We start from the raw sequence: 22,500 nt of genomic DNA on the forward strand, positions 1-22,500 counted from the left end.
TCCGACTGCCTCAGCACCTTAACACACATGATGACATTCTGAAGCTAAGAACACTTGCACTAGACAAAGATTTATGGAGGCAGATTACTAAACGAATAATAGAATCAGACTGACAAACTCGAAGTGACGCACAAATTCACGGCAAGCGTCCATAGAGACTGCGCAGCCATATTTATTTTTATTATTATTATTTATTATTATTATTATATTATATATTATTATTATTATTATTATTATTATTATTATTATTATTATTATATTATTATTATTATTATTATTATTATTATTATTATTATTATTATTATTATTATTATTTATATTATTATTATTATATTATTATTATTATTATTATTATTATATTATCACCATTATTATTATTATTATTATTATTATTATTATTATTATTATTATTATTATTATTATTATTATTATCATTATTATTATTATTATTATTATTATTATTATTATTATTATTATTATTATTACATTATTATTATTTTTACATTATCTATTATTATTATTATTATTATTATTATTATTATTATTATTATTATTATTATTATCACCATTATCACCATTATATTATTATTATATTATTATTATTATTATTATTATTATTATTATTATTACATTATCATTATATATTATTATTATTATTATATTTCATATATATAATTATTATTATTATTATAGATTATCATTACATTAGTATTTATATACAATTATGTAAGTATTACGATTCCAATTATTTTATATTGAGTATTGATTATATGATTATAATGTTTAATAGTTGACCAAATTTGTGGCAGCTAAACCAGGCCCTATGCCCCTCCAGGAGCCAAGAGGCATGCGCTAAGCCAAAAGCACTAGATAAAAACTGAGGTATTCTTCCTTTCCTTCTTTTTCGACTTATTTTTCGCCTTCTTCAGCCCTTCGTCCTTCTTGATTATTCAATTTAGTGTGCTGATTGAATGCATATATACAGTGTGCTTTTTTTTTATTGACACCTTTCAGGTTTGAATAACTCTAAAGCTATGTATGATTTCATCAAACGTTTTTTTTTTTTGCTGTAGGAGCAGAATTCATTTATGTTTTGATTGATATAAGTTTTAACATTGTGCGCCATTTGGTAGCTGAGTTATGATGCCATGAGTAGAAAAGGGTAATTATGACATAAATCATAATTTACAGTGTGCTTGTTTTTAATCATTGGCACACATCAGGTTTGAATAACTCAAGAACAGCTGCCACGACATCAATTTGGTTTCCAACATAGGAATTCAAATTTATTAAAGATTTTTCTGATATTGTACTTGTGATCGCATGTTCCCAAGTTGTTATCCTCAGATTGACAGGTTAAATGAAATAAACTTTCGAGAATCATTTCGTACAAAGACAAAATAAAATACAATTTATGTCAAAATTACCCTTTTCTACTGATGACGTCATAGCTCAGCTACCAAAGGGCTCACATTTTAAGAACTTATATCAATCAAAACTTGAATAGATTCTGCACATATGGCAAAACTATGTTTTATAATACCTTAAATAGCTCTGAAGTTATTTACACATGAAATGTGTCAATAATATAGAAGCACACATTGAGAAGGAGGGGAGTTGTTTGAGGCTGACATGGCCTTTATCATTCATTTCTATCTCGTTATTCACAATTTCAACGGCACGAGGGAGATAATTAGCCTGGTTAAAATCAATTTTAAAGTAATTGAATATTGTTTCTCTTTTGAATTTTCGCACAACGTGTCTTTTTTGTTGTTGTTGTTGTTTTCTTATTAGTTTTTAAAATGTTGCGAAAATATTTTGATTTACTCTTTAAATGGGAGCAGTTAGCTACACCTTAAGTCAAAACCGTTTGTATGATATTAAAACTAAAACAAGATTTTAAGCGACGTGTACAAATATGCAGGTCTGATATCCGAACGCTATTAAGGACTTAGTTTAACATTGCTGTTTTGGACAATATTTTGTGTCATTTTTTGTTGAGATTTCCATTACAACTATGGGCCCATATTGAATTGGGTTATCAGACCTGCAATAAGTGAACGTCGGTTTTAAATAAAACCTGCTTAAATTTTATGTTTTCAATTTTAACATCTTCTATTTCAAACAGTTTTGGTAAATGAAAATCAGATCTCCTACTTACCTTAACTCACTTAATCCTAGAGATTTTTTGCTGCTTTTCAAAATTGAAAAAAAAGTATTAAAAATGAGCATATACATCGTTTTATTCAACTAATATTGCTAATTTTCAAAATTGAAAAAAAAAATTGTATTAAGATTGAGCATGTACATAGATAGTTTTATTCAACTATCATTGCTACTTTATAAAATTGATAAAAAAATGTATAAAAATGAGCATGTACATAGATAGTTTTATTCTGTTTTGTTCCCATACGAAGCTTCTCCATTTTCACTCTTTCGTTAGTATTTTACGATCACCGGCTTTGGCATCCCCTACCGTTTTCTACTTTTCCGGGTTGAGTGAGTTAAAATATAATATTATTTATCTGTATACCAAACTATGCAGAAATAAAGAATAAACAAACTTTCAAGTGGTATAAACCAATGGATTATCCATCTTAACAACGCCACTACAACATTATCTCATTTATCTGTAGTGTTTCATTCATCCTGTTTGTTGATAAAGGGGAAACCCGAAACGTCCATTTCATTTGTTCTTGTAATTAAATTGAAGCTTACATTCAATTTCACATTGTTATTTATTTCTTCGAGCTCCGAGTAGCAACATCACATTATCTTTTAATGAGGAAAATAATTTACAAATTTTGGTCTTCGTCTGTTTTAATTTTGAATCTTCTTCTTTAAAATGACTCCATACCAATACATTTTAACATCAATTTATATAATTGATCAATACATCTTTACAATTACCTATATAATCTATACGTGCCATGTAATTTATACCATGTAATTTGTCTCAGTAATTTACAATGCTATTATACTGTATATACTACTTAGCCTTTTACTAAATTTATTTGCTTATAAGTTAACAAAACAAATATTTTACTAGATATCTGCATCTTTACAATTATATAATCTGTACTTCCCATGTAATTTATACTATGTAATTGTTCTTATATTAAAAATATTATTCTACTATACCTATTATGTAGTTTTACTTCTAGCAAAAATATTTATTTATATTATGTTTAGGTATGTATCGTTGCCGGAATTTTATACGTCTTTACAATAATGTCCTTTTTTTTGGATGACAAAGTATATTATTATTATTATTATTATTATTATTATTATTATTATTATTATTATTATTATTATTATTATTATTATATTATTATCATCATCATCATCATCATCATCATCATCATCATCATCATCATCATCATCAACAACATCAACATCATTATCATAATTATCATTATGATTATTATTAACTTCTACTTTTATTTTGATGCGTTGTGTGTTTAAATTCCCAGGTGAAATAGCTGACATGAGTCAAAACTACACATTTGGAAGTAATCCTGTATGTAAAGTGGTTCGAACTGTCAACCTGTTCTGTACAATGGCCTCGGGTGTTACCCTTGTTGTAGTTGCCGTTGATAGGTGAGATATTTTAGATGTTATTCTACTGCACCTACTAGGCGGGCCCCCGTTTATATTTTTCTTTTCAAAAATGTTGCGCCCCCCCCCCCCCCTTTCCACACACACACACACACCAGCTTAATCGCCCCCCCCCCCTTCTATTAAATTTCAGTTCACAAAATATGCCGGTGAAAAAGATACTCTCAAAGCTGTCACATTTCCCCTTGCCTAATTGGTTTCAGTAGTCTGATGTCACGCCGCCCGGCAACGGTGGCCATCTTGGTTCTAAACAAAGAAAATCATATTTTTTATTTTTCATGCTGGCTAGAACTTTTCAAATGCCTTGTGATCAAAATGTGTAAAAGTCAAAATATGATCAAATTTATGTTTTTTTTCCTCTGGATACGCTTTTATGCTCGCTGGAGAAATATTTCATACGGGCGTCCGCCATTGTTCCGATAGTTTAGAGCCAGTGTTACTAAGTTACCATGCGTCATTAGGAAGGAAGTGACGTTACGACTGGTGAAGAGTATTGGGAGCGATCTATATTCAGGTTTTCGTCCAACCAAGTCATTGAACACATGATTTGTTGCTGTCCAAAGATTGAATATCTATAAATAAATGTATACACGCTGCTCTGTTCATGAAAGTTTCAGATCTAGCTGAACACAATGACCAATCATGATGTTAGATATTTCAAAAGCTGTGAACACGTTTTACTATGTGGGTCACTTTGAGCACATAATATTCCAATGTGACCAATGACCCCGAAAACACGGAAAGGGTAATATAGATCATCCCCCATTAAAAATGCCCAAAATGCGCCCCCCCCCCCCCTCCAACGCCTGTGGATTGGTCAAATTGAGCCCACCCCCCCCCCCTTCTATATAGCAATTAGGCCGAGGTGCACACCCTCCTCCCCTTTCTATTAACCCGCCCCCCTCCCCTTCTATTTGATTCAATAGAGTACGCGTGTGAATAAATGTGTCCTTCCGCCTCAATCTCTATTATTAAAAAAACTAAAAAAGATGTATTTAAGACAATTGGATTCAGTAGTCTATGTCACGCGCCCGGCAACGGCGGCCATCTTGGTTCTAAACAAAGAAAATCATTACTATTTATTCTTCATGCTGGCTAGAACTTTTCATTCCCTTTTCATATGCCTTGTGACCAGAATGTGTAAAAGTCAAAACATGATCAAATTGATGGGGTTTTTTTTCCTCTGGATACGCGTTTAAGCTCGCCGGAGAAATATTTCATACGGCGTCTGCCATTGTTCCGATAGTTTAGAGCCAGTGTTACTAAGTTACCATACGTCATTAGGAAGGAAGTGACGTTACGACTTTTGAAGACTATTGCCAATATGTTACTTGCATTTACATTACATATAATTTCAAATCAATACAGGTATAAGGAAACTACCAAAATAATTAAATAGATAAACAATAAATATGAATATAAGTAATACATAGACAGAAAAATAAAAGATAAATAGGTGAATAAATAAATAAATAACTATAAGAATGTCACTTTGGTTCTATTTATATCTCGCCTTGCCTTGGAGAAAGGAGTAAATAACAATAGTCAAAACGAAATAGAAGCTTCAATTTAATTAGCGAAAGCGTTGTGGCTGTTTCGGGTTTTAAAAAATCCATTTATTAATCCCAAAGGGGAAATTTGTTTTTAGGGCTACCGCAAGGGAAGAATGGAGAACCCCAGGCGTGAGCCGCAGTTCAGCGCCGCAAACTTAGCTAGAGTGAGGTGAGTTGCTCAAGGCCACATAGTGCAGCGTGTATTTGAACTCGATACCTTTCGGGTAAGAAGCAAAGACCGTACCACTGAGCCACGCTGCCCCTTTCCCTCCTTTGTCAACAAAACGCGATGAATGAAACACTAAAGACTTACAATACGACTGCGGCCATGATTATTCTTGGTTAATGATGACATATGAATATAAACTTATCATTCTTCTTACTTATTTACGTTTTCCCTCTACAGGTACAAAAGGATCTGCTCTCCCTTCAAAGATCAGATAACTCCACGTGGGGCTTACACTATCGTGATTATTTGCTCATGTATATCAGCAGTTCTCTCCCTTCCATCTGCAGCTATTTTTGGCAGTCGATCAATCCCCACTCGATGGGATTTCGTCAATGGAACAGACTGTTCAATTAGCGATCAGTAAGTCAATATGCATAATAACTTAATCTTGAGCGCAATATCCACTAAACGTGCTGAAAGCGCTTTACAAAGGGTATATGACCAACAGCAACACGTAACAAGTAGGCGATATTGCAATTTTTTCGGACAGAGACAACGCTGTTAAAGACCAGGTACTCATTTTACACCTGAGTACGGTGAGAGAATGTGCGTAAAGAGCCTTTTCCAAGGACTCAACTAAGCGCCGAGCGAGGCTCGAACCCAGGACCTTCCGATCCGAAAGCGAGTGCCATACCACAATTCCACGAGCCCCATGATAGCTTAAATGTAGTCAAAGTAATACTAAGCTGCTAGAAACTGTGGACTGTAATAAAGTAATGAACAAAAATTAATATATCAACTTCGAAAAAGAACAAAATAAATACCAAGCACGGAACGTTTCGGGCTCAAACCCCTTCTTCTGCCAATAACAAAAAGAGAAGAAAAAAAAACACATTTATGCATCACTTCAGATCCAAACAAACGACAGAGAAATATTTGGCACGTCTGTCCCCAAGAACTTCTCTGACGTCTATGTCAAGAAGTCGGGGAGAGAAGGCTCTAGTTAGACCAAGGTTTGAAGCGACTTTTTTGGGGGTCGTGGATAGTTCATACGGTAGAGTCACGATCTCCCCCGCCGCGCGGAGTTGTCGTACCGGTAAGGTCGCGGGTTCGAGACTTCATCGCCGACGCGAAGTTTTTATTCTCTGTTGTCTTCTGGCATTTTCCTACTCAATTCATTTCTTGTTTTTATCTGACGTTTATCTGGATTTTAAGTGACCTATTAATGTCTTAAATAGCCCATTTGCAGCCGGAATTTAACCTGGTTTCTTTAACGTGAAACGAATAAGAGCAGTTACCTGCAACCCTTTGGTTTGAACGCTAGACTAATGCAAAGTACTTTCCGCGAGTTCTAGCAGACCAAGCTACTCAATCACTACTAGGTGGACCTGGAGCGGGAGAGGGGGTTGGGGGGGGGGGTGTCAGAAAAAAAATCTCGACTTCACCCGGGATAGATCTCGGTTCTTTTGCGTTTGAGGAGAGTGCTCTACCAGCTGAGCTATCGACACCCTCTCAGGTACTCACATAACGTGTGAAAATTATGAGAGATGTGAGAAAAGAGTCAATTCAAGGAGTTATTATTGTGCCGCCCTCAGCGAGACTCAACCCGTGAATTTGTTTTGTCGGTTTCTGAAGTTCACCAGCGTAGACCTGCCTACTAGGAATTGGAAAAATTCGTAGTTTCAGGGGTAATAGCATAGTAGACTTTATAACTACCCTTTAAAATTACCCATTTCTCTTAAAATATATTAAATGCTTTAGCCCTTTCCTTACCAGCCTTTTTCAGAATTTTCCCCAAACTTTACACCCACCCAACACAAAAAAGATATTTCTTACTCAAACAGAATACCAAAATAAGACTCTATACATAATATTGTTCGCCGAAGTGGGCTCTATTACAGAATGTCAAGTTTTTTATAGCTATAGCAAAACGAAATAAAATCTGGATGGGAAAATTGACGGTTGCATCGTAACAAATGTGACGATTTTCCAATAGCTGGCAAGGAGGGGGTTAAAATCCGTTACATATTATCTCTGGCAACAAAACTTCGTTTTCAAAAAGGGTATTTAATTAAAAATCTTTATAATATAAGTGTCAATTAGGACCCCGAAATTCTTAATTCTACGAAATTTTCGAAGTAGTAAGCAGGTCTGCCGGCCTTACGTAAAATTGGCGCCATTTGTAACGTAACGATGTCCTTTATAATGAAAGTCAAGATACTTGTAAGGTTTGAAGTATAGGTAATATCACTAACTCAAGTTTTCATCGGATAGGAAACTACCGCTTACGGTAACGAGAATGTTACGGGACTTTCTCAAGCATGCATACACATTGATTTAATCAACAGCAAGTAGACTTTTACCAACTTCATGGTATTGTTTACATTTTATAATACGCAGGGGGAAGGTATCAAAATTTCTCCCTTTGATTCACCAGAACTTTCGTATTCTTATTAAATAAGAGTAAATTTTACTCTCTCTGTCTTCCCCCCACCCCTCTCTCTCTCTCTCTCTCTCTCTCTCTCTCTCTCTGTGTGTGTGTGTGTGTGTTACACGAACACACACACACACACACACACATATATATATATATATATATATATATATATATATGTTATATATATATATATATATATATATATATATATATATATATATTATCCATAAAAAATATTTGAATGACTATTGACTCTTACATATCTGTTTCATGCCTTTTACTTTAGGCATCAAATCAATAGTTATTCAAATATTTTATTTCGTGGTTTATATTATATATATATACACACACGCCCTCTGTCTCACTCACAAACTCATTCTCTCTCTTTCTCTCTCTCTCTCTCTCTCTCTCTCTCTCTCTCTCTCTATCTATCTATCTATCTATCTATCTATCTATCTACCTCTACCCCTCTCTCTCATTGTGTGTGTGTGTGTGTGTGTGTGTGTGTGTGTGTGTGTGTGTCTGTGTGTGTCTCAACTTTGTTGTTTCTGTACCCATCTCCACTTCTGTTTTGTTATCCTTCGCTATCTCTTTCTTTTCTTATTCAGTTCTAAGCTCGACACAAAAATGAAAGGGAAACAACCCGTTTGTAAATTGCAGACTTTTGATATGGTTAATTTTATGAGTCGCTTTTCATTTCTCACTTTTGAACTAAATCAAAATCATTAGTATTCATAAAGTGGTTAAAACTATGGGTAAGAGAAAGAGATTAAGAAAGAAAGAAAGAGAGAGAGAGAGAGAGAGAGAGAGAGTGTGTGTGAGAGAGAGAGTGTGTGTGTGTGTGAGAGAGAGAGAGAGAGTGTGTGTGTGTGAGAGAGAGAGAAAGAGAGAGAGAGAGAGAGAGAGAGAGAGAGAGAGAGAGAGGAGGTTAGGACGATAATATTGATTGTCTCGTTGTCCATTTTCCATCATTCTCTAATGTTTATTACCTAAAGTTAGCTTCACAGAGGACACCAAATTTGAAATAGGCAACGTGTGCTCTTCAAAAGAAATAAATAACAATGTGAAATTGAATGCAAGCTTCAATTTAATATACTAAAACAGATACAATGGACGTTTCGGGTTTCCCCTTTATCAACAAAACAGGATGAATGAAACACTACAAACGAAACAGATAATGTGGTAGTAGCGTTGTTGACATCGGACATCTTGTTTGATGGATTATTTATCTTCATGGAATGCCTTGGCGACGATATAACAATATTTTGTGTATAATACCTAGTATTTTATAAGTCTTATAAACTGTCAACAAACTAATATTTTTAAATATTGTATCCTAGTCTTTGAAAGAATATTATTTAAGTTGCATTTTATTGCATTTATGTCAAATCCATACAGATTCATCGATACAGCAGTGCCTTTGTTGTACAACAGTTTCCAGATGCTTCTGTTCGTCGTTGGAGCTATCATTATTTCAATTCTATACTTCTTCATCGGACGCACTATCTTCCGGCAAGCCCACCTAAGAAGAGTCAGAGCGAGGCGAAGCAGTGTCATCCAACCAATCAACGGCCATATAAGTTCAACCCCTGTGTCGGATCCTTCCACCCACTCTAGTCAGGACTCATCTAGTCCGGAAACGGTAGCCATAGACAAAAATCGACCTTTGAACCCTAAGATTGTCATTGATGACAAAGTCTGTGATACACCCGATTTGAAAACATCGTTTCCCAAACGGTTTCATAACAGATTCCGAAAAGACGTTAAGAGTGCAAGTTCTGAGCAAAGCAACAATAGGAATTCTAATGGCAAATTCGTGGAAATTGAACTCAGCAGCAATACAACCGTTTCACCCCCAGAGACGCCGATAGATCAGCAGATGTTTGATTACAGACCTCTAATAAAATCATCTCTGTCTAAAACATCAAATGCGCATTACAAGCAAAACCATAGCAAGCCCAATAACTCTGAAAAGAAAAATTCACCTTGCAATTTAGAACAACTCGACGAGCAAACATTAAATGACTCTATCATCGCTAAGAACTCTTTAAAAATAGAGAGCAACGATAAACTATGTACCAATGGTGCAAATATCAAAGAAGAAATCATTTCTTGTAATTTGTCTGGATTTAAAAATGTAACCGACATTGAAGAAAATGAAGATAATCAAAAATCTAAAACTCAAAACTCTTCATTAATCAACAGCAAAGACGCGAAAACTTCTTGTGAAAATGCCGGTGCCCCGCAGTGTAATTCAAAGGGAAACAACCCGAAGTCAGCATCACCCATAGAGTGTAGTAACAACAACAACATTCTTGAGAGACTGAAACTGCCCCTGGCTCACCATGACGGGGATTCTGGCTTTGGAGAAACTGGATCTCAGGAAAAATTGAGATGGAGCACGACAATGATGACGACCCAATCATCGACGGCAATTATTCCTGGCCGAGCGGAAGAATTGTTCCGTAGCAATAGTGACGTAGGAAGAAGGGTAAAGGGAGGCAAGTACAGAAGAGAACCTACAAAAAGGAAGGTAACTTCTGACGATGAAGGGGACTCGAGGCGAAGACGAATGATTAAAAATCGAGGTAATCTATCATATATATAAATGTCAAATCTCTCTCTCTCTCTCTCACACACACACACACACAACACACACACACACACACACACACACACACATATATATATATATATATATATATATATGTATGTATATTTCTAATCTTTGTTGATAATGTGATTCTGGTGGGTGGTAGGGTGCGTGGTGATGGTAATAATGATGGTGATGTTAATGATGATGATAATGATGATGATGATGATGATGATGATGATGATGATAATGATGATGATGATGATGATGATGATGATGATGATGATGATGATGATGATGATCATCATCATCATCATCATCATCATCATAATGTGGATGATGATGAGAATGATGATGATGATGATGATGATAATGCGGATGATGATGATGACGATGATGACGATGATAATGATGCTAATGATGATGATGATGATGATGATGATGATGATGATGATGATGATGATGATGATGATGATAATGACGATGATGATGGTCATCGTTATTTGTAAATCCTCCCACCCTCGACACACCCAACTAACGCATCCACAAGCGACGAAAGATTTCAATAAGCTTAACCATCTAAATGAGATTCCGTCCCTCGTGCAACAGGAAGTCCGTTTATGGAAACGAGTAATAAAATTACGTTAAATGCAATCCACTCAGTTGCAGGTTTTTTTTCTGACGCAACATATGTCACCCATTTCCTGAATAGTGGGATTTAGAGGCAAGGAAACGACTTAAAATCTACAATAGTCAAAAATGCGAAATGTTAGGAATTTTTTCCTGTTAACGAAATGTTTCTTCTACTCAATAGGACCAATGCGGTGAACAAGTTGTCAAAAATACGCTTCAAAAGTCATGACATCACTTCCCTCGTAATGACGCATGGTAACTTAGTAACTGGCTCTAAACTATCGGAACAATGGCCGACGCCCTTATGAATTATTTATCCGACGAGCATACAAGTGTATCCAGAGGAGAAAAACAGTATAAATATGATCATGTTTTGACTTTTATACATTCTGATCATATGACATATGAAAAGTTCTAGCCAGCATGAAGAATAAAAAGTACCCATTTTCTTTGTTTAGAACCTGGCTGCTCGCCTTTGCTGGGCGACATGACATCACACTAGTGAATCCAATTAGAAGCAAGGAACGACTTTAAATCTAAAATGGTCAAAAAATGCGAAATGTTAGGGATTTTTTCCAGTTAACGAAATGTTTCACCTCAATAGTACCCACCATTTTAGGTGAACAAGTTGTCAAAAATTGTATCCAAAATCAAAAACTTTTATCATGGATTGAATTTAGAATATATGACTTCATTTATTGAAAATGGTAAATCCGTAAATCAATAACAATAGAAATATCTTATTTCTGATCGTTTTATTTTAAAACTTTTTGACATAATCTGTTTCACCCTACTTTATACAAGATTAAGATGGTGGGCAAAACAATGCAAAATTTGGACCTTGCGTTATGTTTGTTATACACAAATTACCCCACTCGAGTCAGTACCTGGCTTTAGACAGTGACAAAAATGTCATAGGAATGATAGTAGAAGAAAGGACGCCGATTTTTACTGAATTATATGATATGATAATGTAGATTCATATAGCCCGATGGGGAGGGGCGGGGGGGGGGGGGGGGTGAAAAGTGTGAGAGCAGGCATTGATGGTCGAAATGTTTTTTAAAAAAACTAACAAGAGGTGTATGAAAAAGGCAAAGAAAAAATATCAGCTGGCCTTTACGGGGAATCGAACCCAAAGCCTCTTGATTACCTGTCAGACGAATTACCGTTACACAAAGGTTACTCCACAGCTTTTTCGAAAATAATAATATATAGCATTGTGAAATGCATTGGCAATGGTGTTTCCATAAAAATCAATATCAATGTGAAATCCATTCCTTTTATCTCAATTCAGGTTCTTCCCATGGACGTATGAGGCGCCACTCCTCTTTCAAAAGATTCCGAGATCTGAAGAAATTATCAATTTCTGACCCCCATGGTAAGGGAGGAAGACATTTTGTCACTAGTGTAAGATATAAATCTGAAAAAAAAGTATATTAAACACTGCCATAAAAAAGGAAGAAAGAAAAATTCATGGATAAAAATAGCATCCCAAAATCAGTCTGCCTCGACTGGGTATCGAACATCAGACCTCTTGATTACTAGTTAGACGTGTTACTATTACACCACACATGCTACCCGATACTTGGGCGATTTAGGTATTAAACAAACGTATATATAGCGACGTGTTTAGTCCAATCACGTGTCTAGTCATACTGATATTATACCTTAAGCCCCCCATAGACGCCGACATCCGCTGGTAGCGGGACGGATGACCTATCGCTTTGACCCCATCCCTGCGTTTATCGCAGATGATTTTTGCCCACATACGGGGAGATATTTTTTTTAGGCGATCGGCGATCGGGGGCGTGGCAGTATAAAAAAGTGGACAATTTTTTTCGGATTTTCGCTGTTTTCACGTCGGATTCGTGATCAGCGTCAAATTTACAATAGGTTTGATACTAAGAACTGTGTGTTTACTCCAAAAATTGGTGAAATTAGAAATAAATTTTAATTAATAGTGAGGCTATGTGGCCGACAGAACCGATCCCAGTTACTGTCTGTTATTCTATCTTTCGTCTTGCCACAATAGTGATTACTTCTCACTAAATTATATCAATTAGACTGTTGAAGGAACGAAATTGACATCATTCCACTCTTTGTTATTGTATTAAGGCAGTCATTTTGGTAATTAGTTCTCACTAAATTATATCAATCAGACTTTTAACGTTCAAGGTTACTCGTAGTTTTGTATGACGGTACGTTATTTCCGACTGGTGGATGTTGCGAGCATTTTACCTAAACTCATAGCATCAATAACCGTCCAAGATATTCGCATCATATGTAGCAATAGCTATAATAATCTAACATGTCGAGAGAGAGAGAGAGAGAGAGAGAGAGAGAGAGAGAGAGAGAGAGAGAGAGAGAGAGAGAGAAGAGAGAGAGAGAGAGAGAAAGAGAGAGGGAGAGAGAGAAAGAGAAAGAGAGAAAAATTTACTTGCGCTATATATACCGCTATATTCAATAAAGGTGCTCAAATCACTTTATAAGGGTCTTTGGCCAACATAAAAACATGTTAGACGAGACATGACTGTTAAGCGATATTGCAATTGTTTCCCGACAGAGACGACGCTGTAAACAGCGAGGTACTCATTTTAACAGTGAACAAGGTGAGAGAATGCGAGTAAAGAGCCTTTTCCAAGGACTCAATTATGCGCCACTCAGAGCGGGACTCGAATCCAGTACCGTCCGATCCAAAGGCGAGTGTCATTTCACAAGATCACATGCATAGCCGCACAAAAAAGTGATGAGAGAATAGATTCATATGTATTGAAGGAGGAGAGAGCGGATGGAGTGAGTAAAGTTCTTGGATATTTATAGAAGGAACCAAATTAACGTCACTCATCTCATTGTTATTGTTTTTTGACACCCATTTTTATGATTAGTTCTCATTAAAATATATCAGACTATAACGTTCAAGGTTCCATGTAGATCTTTGGGCTGGAGTGATATTTATGGCTGGCGGACTTTGTGAGTATTTTAATTTAACACAGAGCATCAATAGAAGGAATGAATTTGACGTTAGTCAACCCGTTGTTATTGCTTTTAGACAGCATTTTATAATTAACTTATCACTAAGTTATATCAATCAGACAATGAACGTTCGCGTTTGCAGTTTTGTGTGTTAATATGTTATACCCCGATGGAGATGTCGTGAGTATTTTTCCAATACGCATAACATCAATACATTTGCAATCCGATTTAAGTTTAAAAGCAACGTAGACCACGGAAATTTTTCCATTTTGTGGACAATAAAGATTTTTTATTTATCGTCATTATTATTATTATTATTATTATTATTATTATTATTATTATTATTATTATTATTATTATTATTATTATTATTATTATTATTATTATATTATTATTATTATTATTATTATTATTATTATTATTACTATTATATTATTATTATTATTATCATTATTATTATTATTATTATTATTATTATTATTATTATTATTATTATTATTATTATTATTATTTATAAAACAAATCGACAGTGTTCCCGTGGCAGGTTAAACGGGTACTCCTCGGGACTACTCGCATTCGCACCCCCCCCCCCCCCCCCCCACCACCACCACCACACCACACACACGCACACAGCTCTTTTCTTTTTTTTTTTTTTTTTTTTTTTTTTTGGGGGGGGGGGGGGGGGCGTTGTTTGTAGATTATAATTCAAGGTTACAATGCCCACCCCATTCCAAGGCTTTTTGGCATCTGCCAATCCCAAATGTCTGTGTCAAGGTCGACCGTCATGTCGCGTCAACGGGTGAGGAGGAAAAAAAAAAAAAAAGAACTGGCATATTATTATATCATTACATTGAAAATTATGAAAACTATTTTTTATTTTGTATGAAATCCTTTATAAGTTTTACGATGAACAAGAACGAAACTTTTGCCATCTACCTCTTCCTGGCGCAACATTTATAAAAATATTATTAAAAAAAAATAATAACACAGCATTTATTTGGCGCAATATCCACGTGCTCAAAGCGCTTTACAAGGGGTCCCAAGGCAACAGCAATATTAGACTTGAAAGACGAGACATGGCGCCTGTCAGGCGATGTGACATTTTTTCCCAACAAAGACAACGAACGGCCATGTTCTCATTTTACACCTGAGTACGGTGAGAGAATGTGAGTAAAGAGCCTTTTCCAAGGACTCAACTCTGCGCCACTCAGAGCGGGTCTCGAAACCTGAACCTTCCGATCCGAAAGCGAGAGTCATACCACTTGATCCATCACAAAACAGGGAGGGGCACTTTTCTGTCAGCCACATAGCCTCAATATTAATTAAAATTTATTTCTAATTTCATCAATTTTTGGAGTAAAAACATAGTTCTTGGTATCAAACCTATTGTAAATTCGACGCTGATCACGAATCTGACGTCAAAACAGCGAAAATCCGAAAAAAATTGTCCAATTTTTTATACTGCCACGCCCCCGATCGCCGATCGCCTCGAAAAATATGCAAAGCGGGCTGTGCGGGCGATCGACCGTACCTAGGTTTATCGGCCAGGTATTTGGCCACACACATTGCGTTTTCACCCCGGTTTGCCTGATCGTGGTTCGGACGCCTATCAAAACCGTGCGTGTATGGAGCCTTTTATCTATATAAAATAAAGGATGACATTTTAATGATCTTTAATAACAGTTATACACGGACAATACAATTCACTATCCATCCTCATGGCAATTTTAAAAAAACATAGGAACCATTTCGAGTAAGGACTAAGATAAGACAGGTGTCAGCTGCTGTGGAGCGCCGCAAAGTGAGCATTATAAGATCAATCTCTTGCTCAAAATAAAAGCGAGATGCTGAGAGTGGTGTTTCTCTAACCGGGTCTCCTAGATAGAAGTCCAATCCAATGCCATACCCACTAGGACAAATACCCTCCGCCCCCCCCCCCCCCCCCCCCACCTCCCGCCCTTTTTTATGCTTCTGGATTTGTCAAATATCACATCAAAAAGATTTGAAATTATAATTATAAAAGGCCGAAACGTCTTTTATTTTGTTTTGTATCTTTTATAAGAGTCATTATTTACTCTCCCTTAATTTTACGCTATCTTTTATTGATTCATTTGGGCACCTCTAGATTGTGTTATTTTCAAGAGCTGTTTCCATTGTTGTCCAACAGGTACGAGACGAACCACCTTGATGCTTTTCCTCATTAGCCTCATCTACGTCATATCATTCCTCCCCCATCTCCTCCTGATGATAATCAAGGTCACACATCCAACGTCCCTCAGTGGAGAAGGCGGCTCCATTGAGGTGGCGCACAACATACTCTTGAGGTCCTACTTTATCAACTCCGTAGCGAATCCAATCATCTACAGTTTCTGTTCTAGAGACTTTTTCACCCGATGCCTCAGTCCTCGTGGCGCAGATATATCATCAAATCATCATCCTTGATCCTCTTCGTTCCTCGTGATCTGAAAAAATAGTATGTCTGGAGCTGTACAAGACAAAGCAAGAAAGAAAAAATACAAGGAAAAAAAAACTATCCTCCCCCAAAAAATCAGCCGTTATCGACTGGGTATCTAACCTAAGACTGCTTGATTACCGGTCAGACGTTTTACCATTACACCTCACAGAGGTTAGCCGCTAGTTGGGGCGATTTAACTCTTTCAGCGCCATTAGTTGCACTGTGCGGTCAGAGCAGAATCTGTTCTACTGGCCAATGTCCTCACAGTGCGGCCGGTCTTGAAAGGCAAAACAATAATGTAATTCAATTCTACTTTCTACAAAAGTATTATAAATTGAACCAATGGAATCATTTCTTTCATCAGAACATTCAATGGGCCATAGGTGAGCATTTTAATTGAGATTTTGCGCCGAATTCGAATGTTGCTTTGTCTTAGCTTGTCATTCTCATGCTGCCTCAATCAGGTGTCGGCCATTTTCTGACGTAAATGCGAATATTATAGCCTTAGAACGGAAAGAGTTAATGCCTATACTTCGTTCCTCGTGAACCGTAAGACGCCGACGGGAGTGTAAATTTTTGGCGAGAGTCTTCCGATCCTGAAGGTTTCTTTAAAGTAGAATCGTACACTGAATGTGGACATAGGTAATGTCCATCTAGGAACGGAGTTGTCTGCCCATCTCGTTACAGTCTCGGTTAGTCCAATTTCTGGTGGTGGCTACTGACATTCTTTGCATCCGTCGATATCTGTCCGGATTTCATCCACTCTTATCCCCCTAGGCTCCTTGTCTTGAGTTCTTTACTAAGTCACATCTAAATAAACTTAAACTTAAGTTTTTATATAGCTCAATATCCACTTAATGTGCTCAAATCGCTTTACAAGGGGTCCCTGACCAACAGCAACATTTTACATGTAGAACTAGGCATGCTGTCTGTTAGGCGATATTACAATTTTTTCCGACAGAGACAACGCTGTTAACGACCAGGTACTCATTTTACACCTGAGTACGGTGTAACTAACTAACTAGTAGTGCTTTAAAAATATGTATGTATCCATATACGGTTATATAAAATTTATAGGATTCTATTCTCCTTTTTAAAAATTCTATTGATGTACATTGAAAATTTATCAGTGTAAATTGAACTTTATGAATGTAATTTGAAACTTTATCGATGTATATTGAAATGAAATTTTATTAATGCAAACTGAAACATTATCAATGCAAATTGAAATGAACATTTATTAATGCAAATTGAACTCTTCTGAAGCTTTGCCAAAAGGTAATTTTCGTGGCATTCAACATAAAAAACATCAATATTTTGTAAGTTTAGAAAAAGTAAAATTATTGAAGGATTTCTTTTCCATCCGTTTCTCTTTAAATAATAAAAATAATCAAATACCCACACAAAAAAAACAGGCTCTGTTTGGCTGGTGTTAAAAGTCAAGCTTTAATAGCGTTTTAACGAGTCAAAGAAAGAAGAAAAAAAGATTCGACAAAGTTGACAATTTAGTGCAAACTTTGTCATCCCTTTGAGATGTTATTCAATCTTTCCCGTTCCTGCTAGACTATATTCATGTTTTCGTCCAACCTAGACATCGATCACATGATTGTTGTTGTAAACACGCTGCTTTGTTTATGAAAGTTGTAAACATTCCCATGAGTCATGCTGAGCAAAACGGCCAATAATGACGTCGGATATTCTCAAACTGTGAACACTTTTCACTTTGTGGGTCATTTTGGGCACACTTTGCAATGTGACCGATGACCTCGAGCACATGGAAAGGTAATATAGATTATATTCATTTTTAAAGATAATTTTTCATTATTCAACTCCCCACCCCCCTCCCGAAACAGACCAGCCTACACACACACACACACACACACACACACACACACACACACACACACAGAGAGAGAGAGAGAGAGAGAGAGAGAGAGAGTCAGTCAGAGAGGGGGAGAGGGGGAGAGGGAAAATAATGAAAACGAAATTCTTTCAGTTTTTCAAAGTGTCAAATGTTACCAAAACAACCCTTTCTGTGCAGCTTCAAATACATTATCTAAAATAATTGATATATTTCTTATCACAAAATTATTGTCTATAGTAGACGTCTAATATGTTTGTACGGATGACATTTATAAGTTGTCAAAATTGAATTACAAAATAAATGTCTCTTAACTTTCTTTTTATTCAAATCACATCAACATCTTATTCAACCTTCTGTCGTACCCGGCGTTCCCATGACTTGCAGATCTGATAAGCCGACGTAATTATGGACTTGTTATTCTATTGTTGTCATGGTAATTATTTTGTGTTGGTTAGAGATTATTTCCATTACAACAATGGAACATAACCATTTTAGGTTATCAGACCTGCAAATAAGTGCACGTCGGTAGTACCCAAATTTAGATTTAAACTTAAACGCTATAAACATGCTAAGCGAGGAATTAAGTTTTCCCATTTCTCTTTTTCACTTATGGCACATTATTGTATGAGTAAAAAACATGTTTACAATATCGTTATTTACGATATTGGGAAAAATAAAAAGTTGGTCAGGGGCTTGTCACCTTTGACCTTCCACTCTCCACCCCGTTGACGGAAGTTGGTACAATATCGTAAGCAAATAGAGTAAATAATATAATACTGGAGACATTGTTCTTACTACTATTCTTCTGCCACCCTGTTTACCACTCACTGTTTGTTTGTACTACTTCGAGTGGTTGACCTGTGACCTGTCAAGGAAAATTAGGTCAGGCCAAGACTTGAGAGAACAACATCAGTGCCGTATTCTGGAAAAAAAAAAAAAAAAACAAATTAAAAAATTTGGCCAGAAAACTCGTCCTTCAAATATCGATTTATTAATTGACCCTCATCTGGGCACAATCTCTCAAACCTGGGACTTCGCGCGTATACATGAATGAATGAAATAGGTCTTTTAATTTCAAATAATATGTACCTGTCAAATCCATGAGCTTTCGCCTCCCAGTGATTACATCCATTTACCTGTGTTTGGTTTCTATTCTGCAACTTCCTGTTCGTTAATTGACTGGCCACTGAGTCCTTTAATGCCGGATATAAGATGGAGAAAAGGGCTAAACAACTATAGGAACTTTTTAAAAAATGCTGGTTCATATTTCAATTTTTGAGTATACTCTATTTTTTTAGGTCAAATGCAGTACTCATTCAGAAGCCACAGGGCCCATGGAGACAGAATTTATCCCTGTTTCTATAGCGTTAAACGGATAATACCAATTGCTTGCTACTTTCCGTCAAGTCTAACAGACCTATCTACCCAATCACTACTGGCTAGGCAGGGGGATAAGAGAATAAACATCGACTTCATCCAGGATCAGTTAAAGCAAATGGCCGACTAACATTTCACATTCACATCGATGTGGAAATGATTCATTTACTACCCTGTCTAATTACCAATGCGAAAATAAAAGCCACAAGTTATATAATAGGATCTTTTACTATTTAACTCTCTCCTTACCGATCATTTTCAGTATTTCCCAAAAAAATGGCAGGCTAACCTAGCAGAACAATTGTTTTTTTTAAACACAACCAAGCTCTCTACAAAGCAACTTATTAATTAAACAAAGATCATTCTTCAAAGTTTGTGATGTACAAAATAAATCTGAATAAAAAAAAAAAAAATGTAAATTGTGTCGTAACAAATGTGACGATTTTGATGCAGGTGGTAAGGAGAAGGTTAAACACAAACAAAATGTATGAATCTTGCGTTCCTTTTCTTATCGTAGATCTAAGTTGTATTTTGTAGACATATTCTAACTCGAACATTTACAGCGTAATATCCATTAAACCTGCTCAAAGCGATTTATAGTAAAAGGGTTTTATAGCCAATTCACGAAGATACAGGTATGTAGTCCCAGGTTTGAGAGCATTTGCCAAGATAAGGTTCATTTAAATCGATCGATAATTGAAGGACGAGTTTCTGGCAAAATTTTAAATACATGTCTTTCCAGAGTATATATAGTTAACTGGTTAAAATCCCAAACTGACAACAGTAAAATAATGTCGACATCGTATCCAAACAGAAAATCAATAATCTTCATCTGACAGGCGTGTCAAAAACTGACTGAAAAAAATGAAACAATAATATTTGTCGGTACCAACCGACGTGTACATATATGAGATCTGACATCCGAACCCACTTATGGGCCTGGTTTAACATTGGTGAGATGGACAATATTTTGCGTTATATTTTGAGATTTCCATTACAAAAATGAAATAAGGATTGGGTTATCAGACCTGCAAATAAGTGCACATCGGTACCAGCCATACGGCTCAGAGGAGAAAAAATGCACTGTTTGTCGTAAATTTTAAAAAATGCTATGTTTAAAATACAATGTGTTTAATAGAGAACAAAATCTTTATCATAGTTATAAGAACTTAATAATTTTTTGTAAAGCGAAGCAAAATTATGTATGGTTTGTAGATATTGCTTTTGATTTTGACTGTTAAAAAAAAACAATGTATGTGTTGGTTAGGACTCGTAAGTGACAAATTAAGCAACAGTCACTGTGTAAGGAAAAGATCTGATAAAGAGTGTATGAAACAGTGCCAGACACAGCGAGGGAGAAAAATACAAGAAAAAATACCACCCCAAAAGATGGCAGCTGATCCTTTTGGGATGTTTATTTTTTCTTGTATTTTCCTTTAATGCTTTGTTAGTCACTGTTTCATACACCCTTTTTCATATCTTTGTTGGGTAGGTATGACATTTCGGTTAAAAAGGACGGTCACGAGAAAGTTAATCTAAAAAATAAAAAAAACAAACGAAAAAAAAGTGAGCTTTTATATAAACAAACGAAAAAAAAAAAGTGAGCTTTTATATAGAGTAATATCCACTAAACGTGCTCAAAGCGCTTTACAATGGGGCCGTAGCCAACACAACACTTAACACGAAGGATGAGATAGGACACATGTTATGCAATATCAATTCTTTTTTTCTCGACTTGGACAACACTGTTCTCGGCCAGGTACTTATTTAACACGAGAGAACCGTGAGAGAATGAGAGTAAAGAGCCTTTTCAAAGGACTCAACTACACGCCGTACAGAGCGCGACTGGACCCCTGGACTTTCTGATCCGAAGGCGAGTGTCATACCACAAGACCACATAATATTCATTGTAACCAATTTCTCCATTTATGAAGTTTTAGTTTTATGGTAAAGATGTGACAATCGGCGTCAATCTGTTATTAAGTCATATTTAACCAGTTCACCGCCATACTATGACAAAACACGAATTATAAAATTTGGCCAACAAACTCGTCCTACAAATATCGATCGATTTAAATGACCTTCATCTTGACAAAAACTCTTAAAACCTGGTCGAGGTTTGAGAGGTTTTTCCCCCAAGAGGAGAGTTATTTAAATCGATCGATATTCGAAGGACGAGTTTTCTGCTCAAAATTTTAAATGCATATTTTTCCAGAGTACGATAGTTAACTGTTTAAAAGCACAAGGCATCCGCCTGAAGACAACAACAAGTGTTGACCGAGAACACCATGGCGAGGATTGAGTGAGTAATTATAGTTACAAATGAGAAAATGGTGTTTTGTCAACAATGTACGTCATAATGACCCCGTGTGGTGTCCGGGGTCCCTCAACTGAGAGGGTCAAGAATAGCCCAACGCCAAGCCAGCGTGTCGTAAAAGGCGACTAATGGTGTGTGATTCCCCCATCTTTGAGTCACCTGGTCCTCCAGGTTGGGGGTTGGCAAAGGGTTAACACCCCTTTCCGTTAAACTCAAACCGTTACAGAAACACAGACAAACTAAATCCTTTTTTTAGCTTGGGCGACCGAAGAGTTTCTGGAATTACAGAATTTATGAAGGACAACAGACAAAGCCGAAAGGAAAGAAGCTGATATACAGAGAAGTGGTAAGACCTGGAATGAGATAAAAAAGTTGGCTCAGGATAGAGAAGGATGGAAACTGTTTGTCTGTGGCCTATACCCTGACCCAGGGTGAAAAAGGCAATGATGATGATGATGATGACGTCATAATGGCTGTAGTGCAGATTTTCCAGTAACCATAAATAGAGACG

At 36.1% G+C, this 22,500-nt stretch overlaps 1 protein-coding gene across 1 annotated transcript in view; it reads left to right on the forward strand.

Moving 5' to 3' along the window:
* The window catches only part of LOC144979627 (uncharacterized), a 28,066-nt gene extending 9,561 nt beyond the window's left edge, over nucleotides 1-18,505 (forward strand). Inside the window, exons 2-6 of the mRNA XM_078926431.1 lie at nucleotides 3,474-3,600; nucleotides 5,578-5,760; nucleotides 9,176-10,365; nucleotides 12,298-12,381; nucleotides 16,144-18,505. Coding sequence (XP_078782557.1) covers nucleotides 3,474-3,600; nucleotides 5,578-5,760; nucleotides 9,176-10,365; nucleotides 12,298-12,381; nucleotides 16,144-16,418 — 1,859 coding nt within the window. The 3' untranslated portion in view covers nucleotides 16,419-18,505. The remainder of the gene's footprint in view (nucleotides 1-3,473; nucleotides 3,601-5,577; nucleotides 5,761-9,175; nucleotides 10,366-12,297; nucleotides 12,382-16,143) is intronic.
* The last annotated feature ends 3,995 nt before the right edge of the window (nucleotides 18,506-22,500 follow it).

This window comes from Berghia stephanieae, chromosome 9, assembly GCF_034508935.2.
Source record: "Berghia stephanieae isolate SIO BIC M18660-M18661 chromosome 9, UCSD_Bste_1.3, whole genome shotgun sequence".
Taxonomy (NCBI): Eukaryota; Metazoa; Mollusca; class Gastropoda; order Nudibranchia; family Aeolidiidae; genus Berghia; species Berghia stephanieae.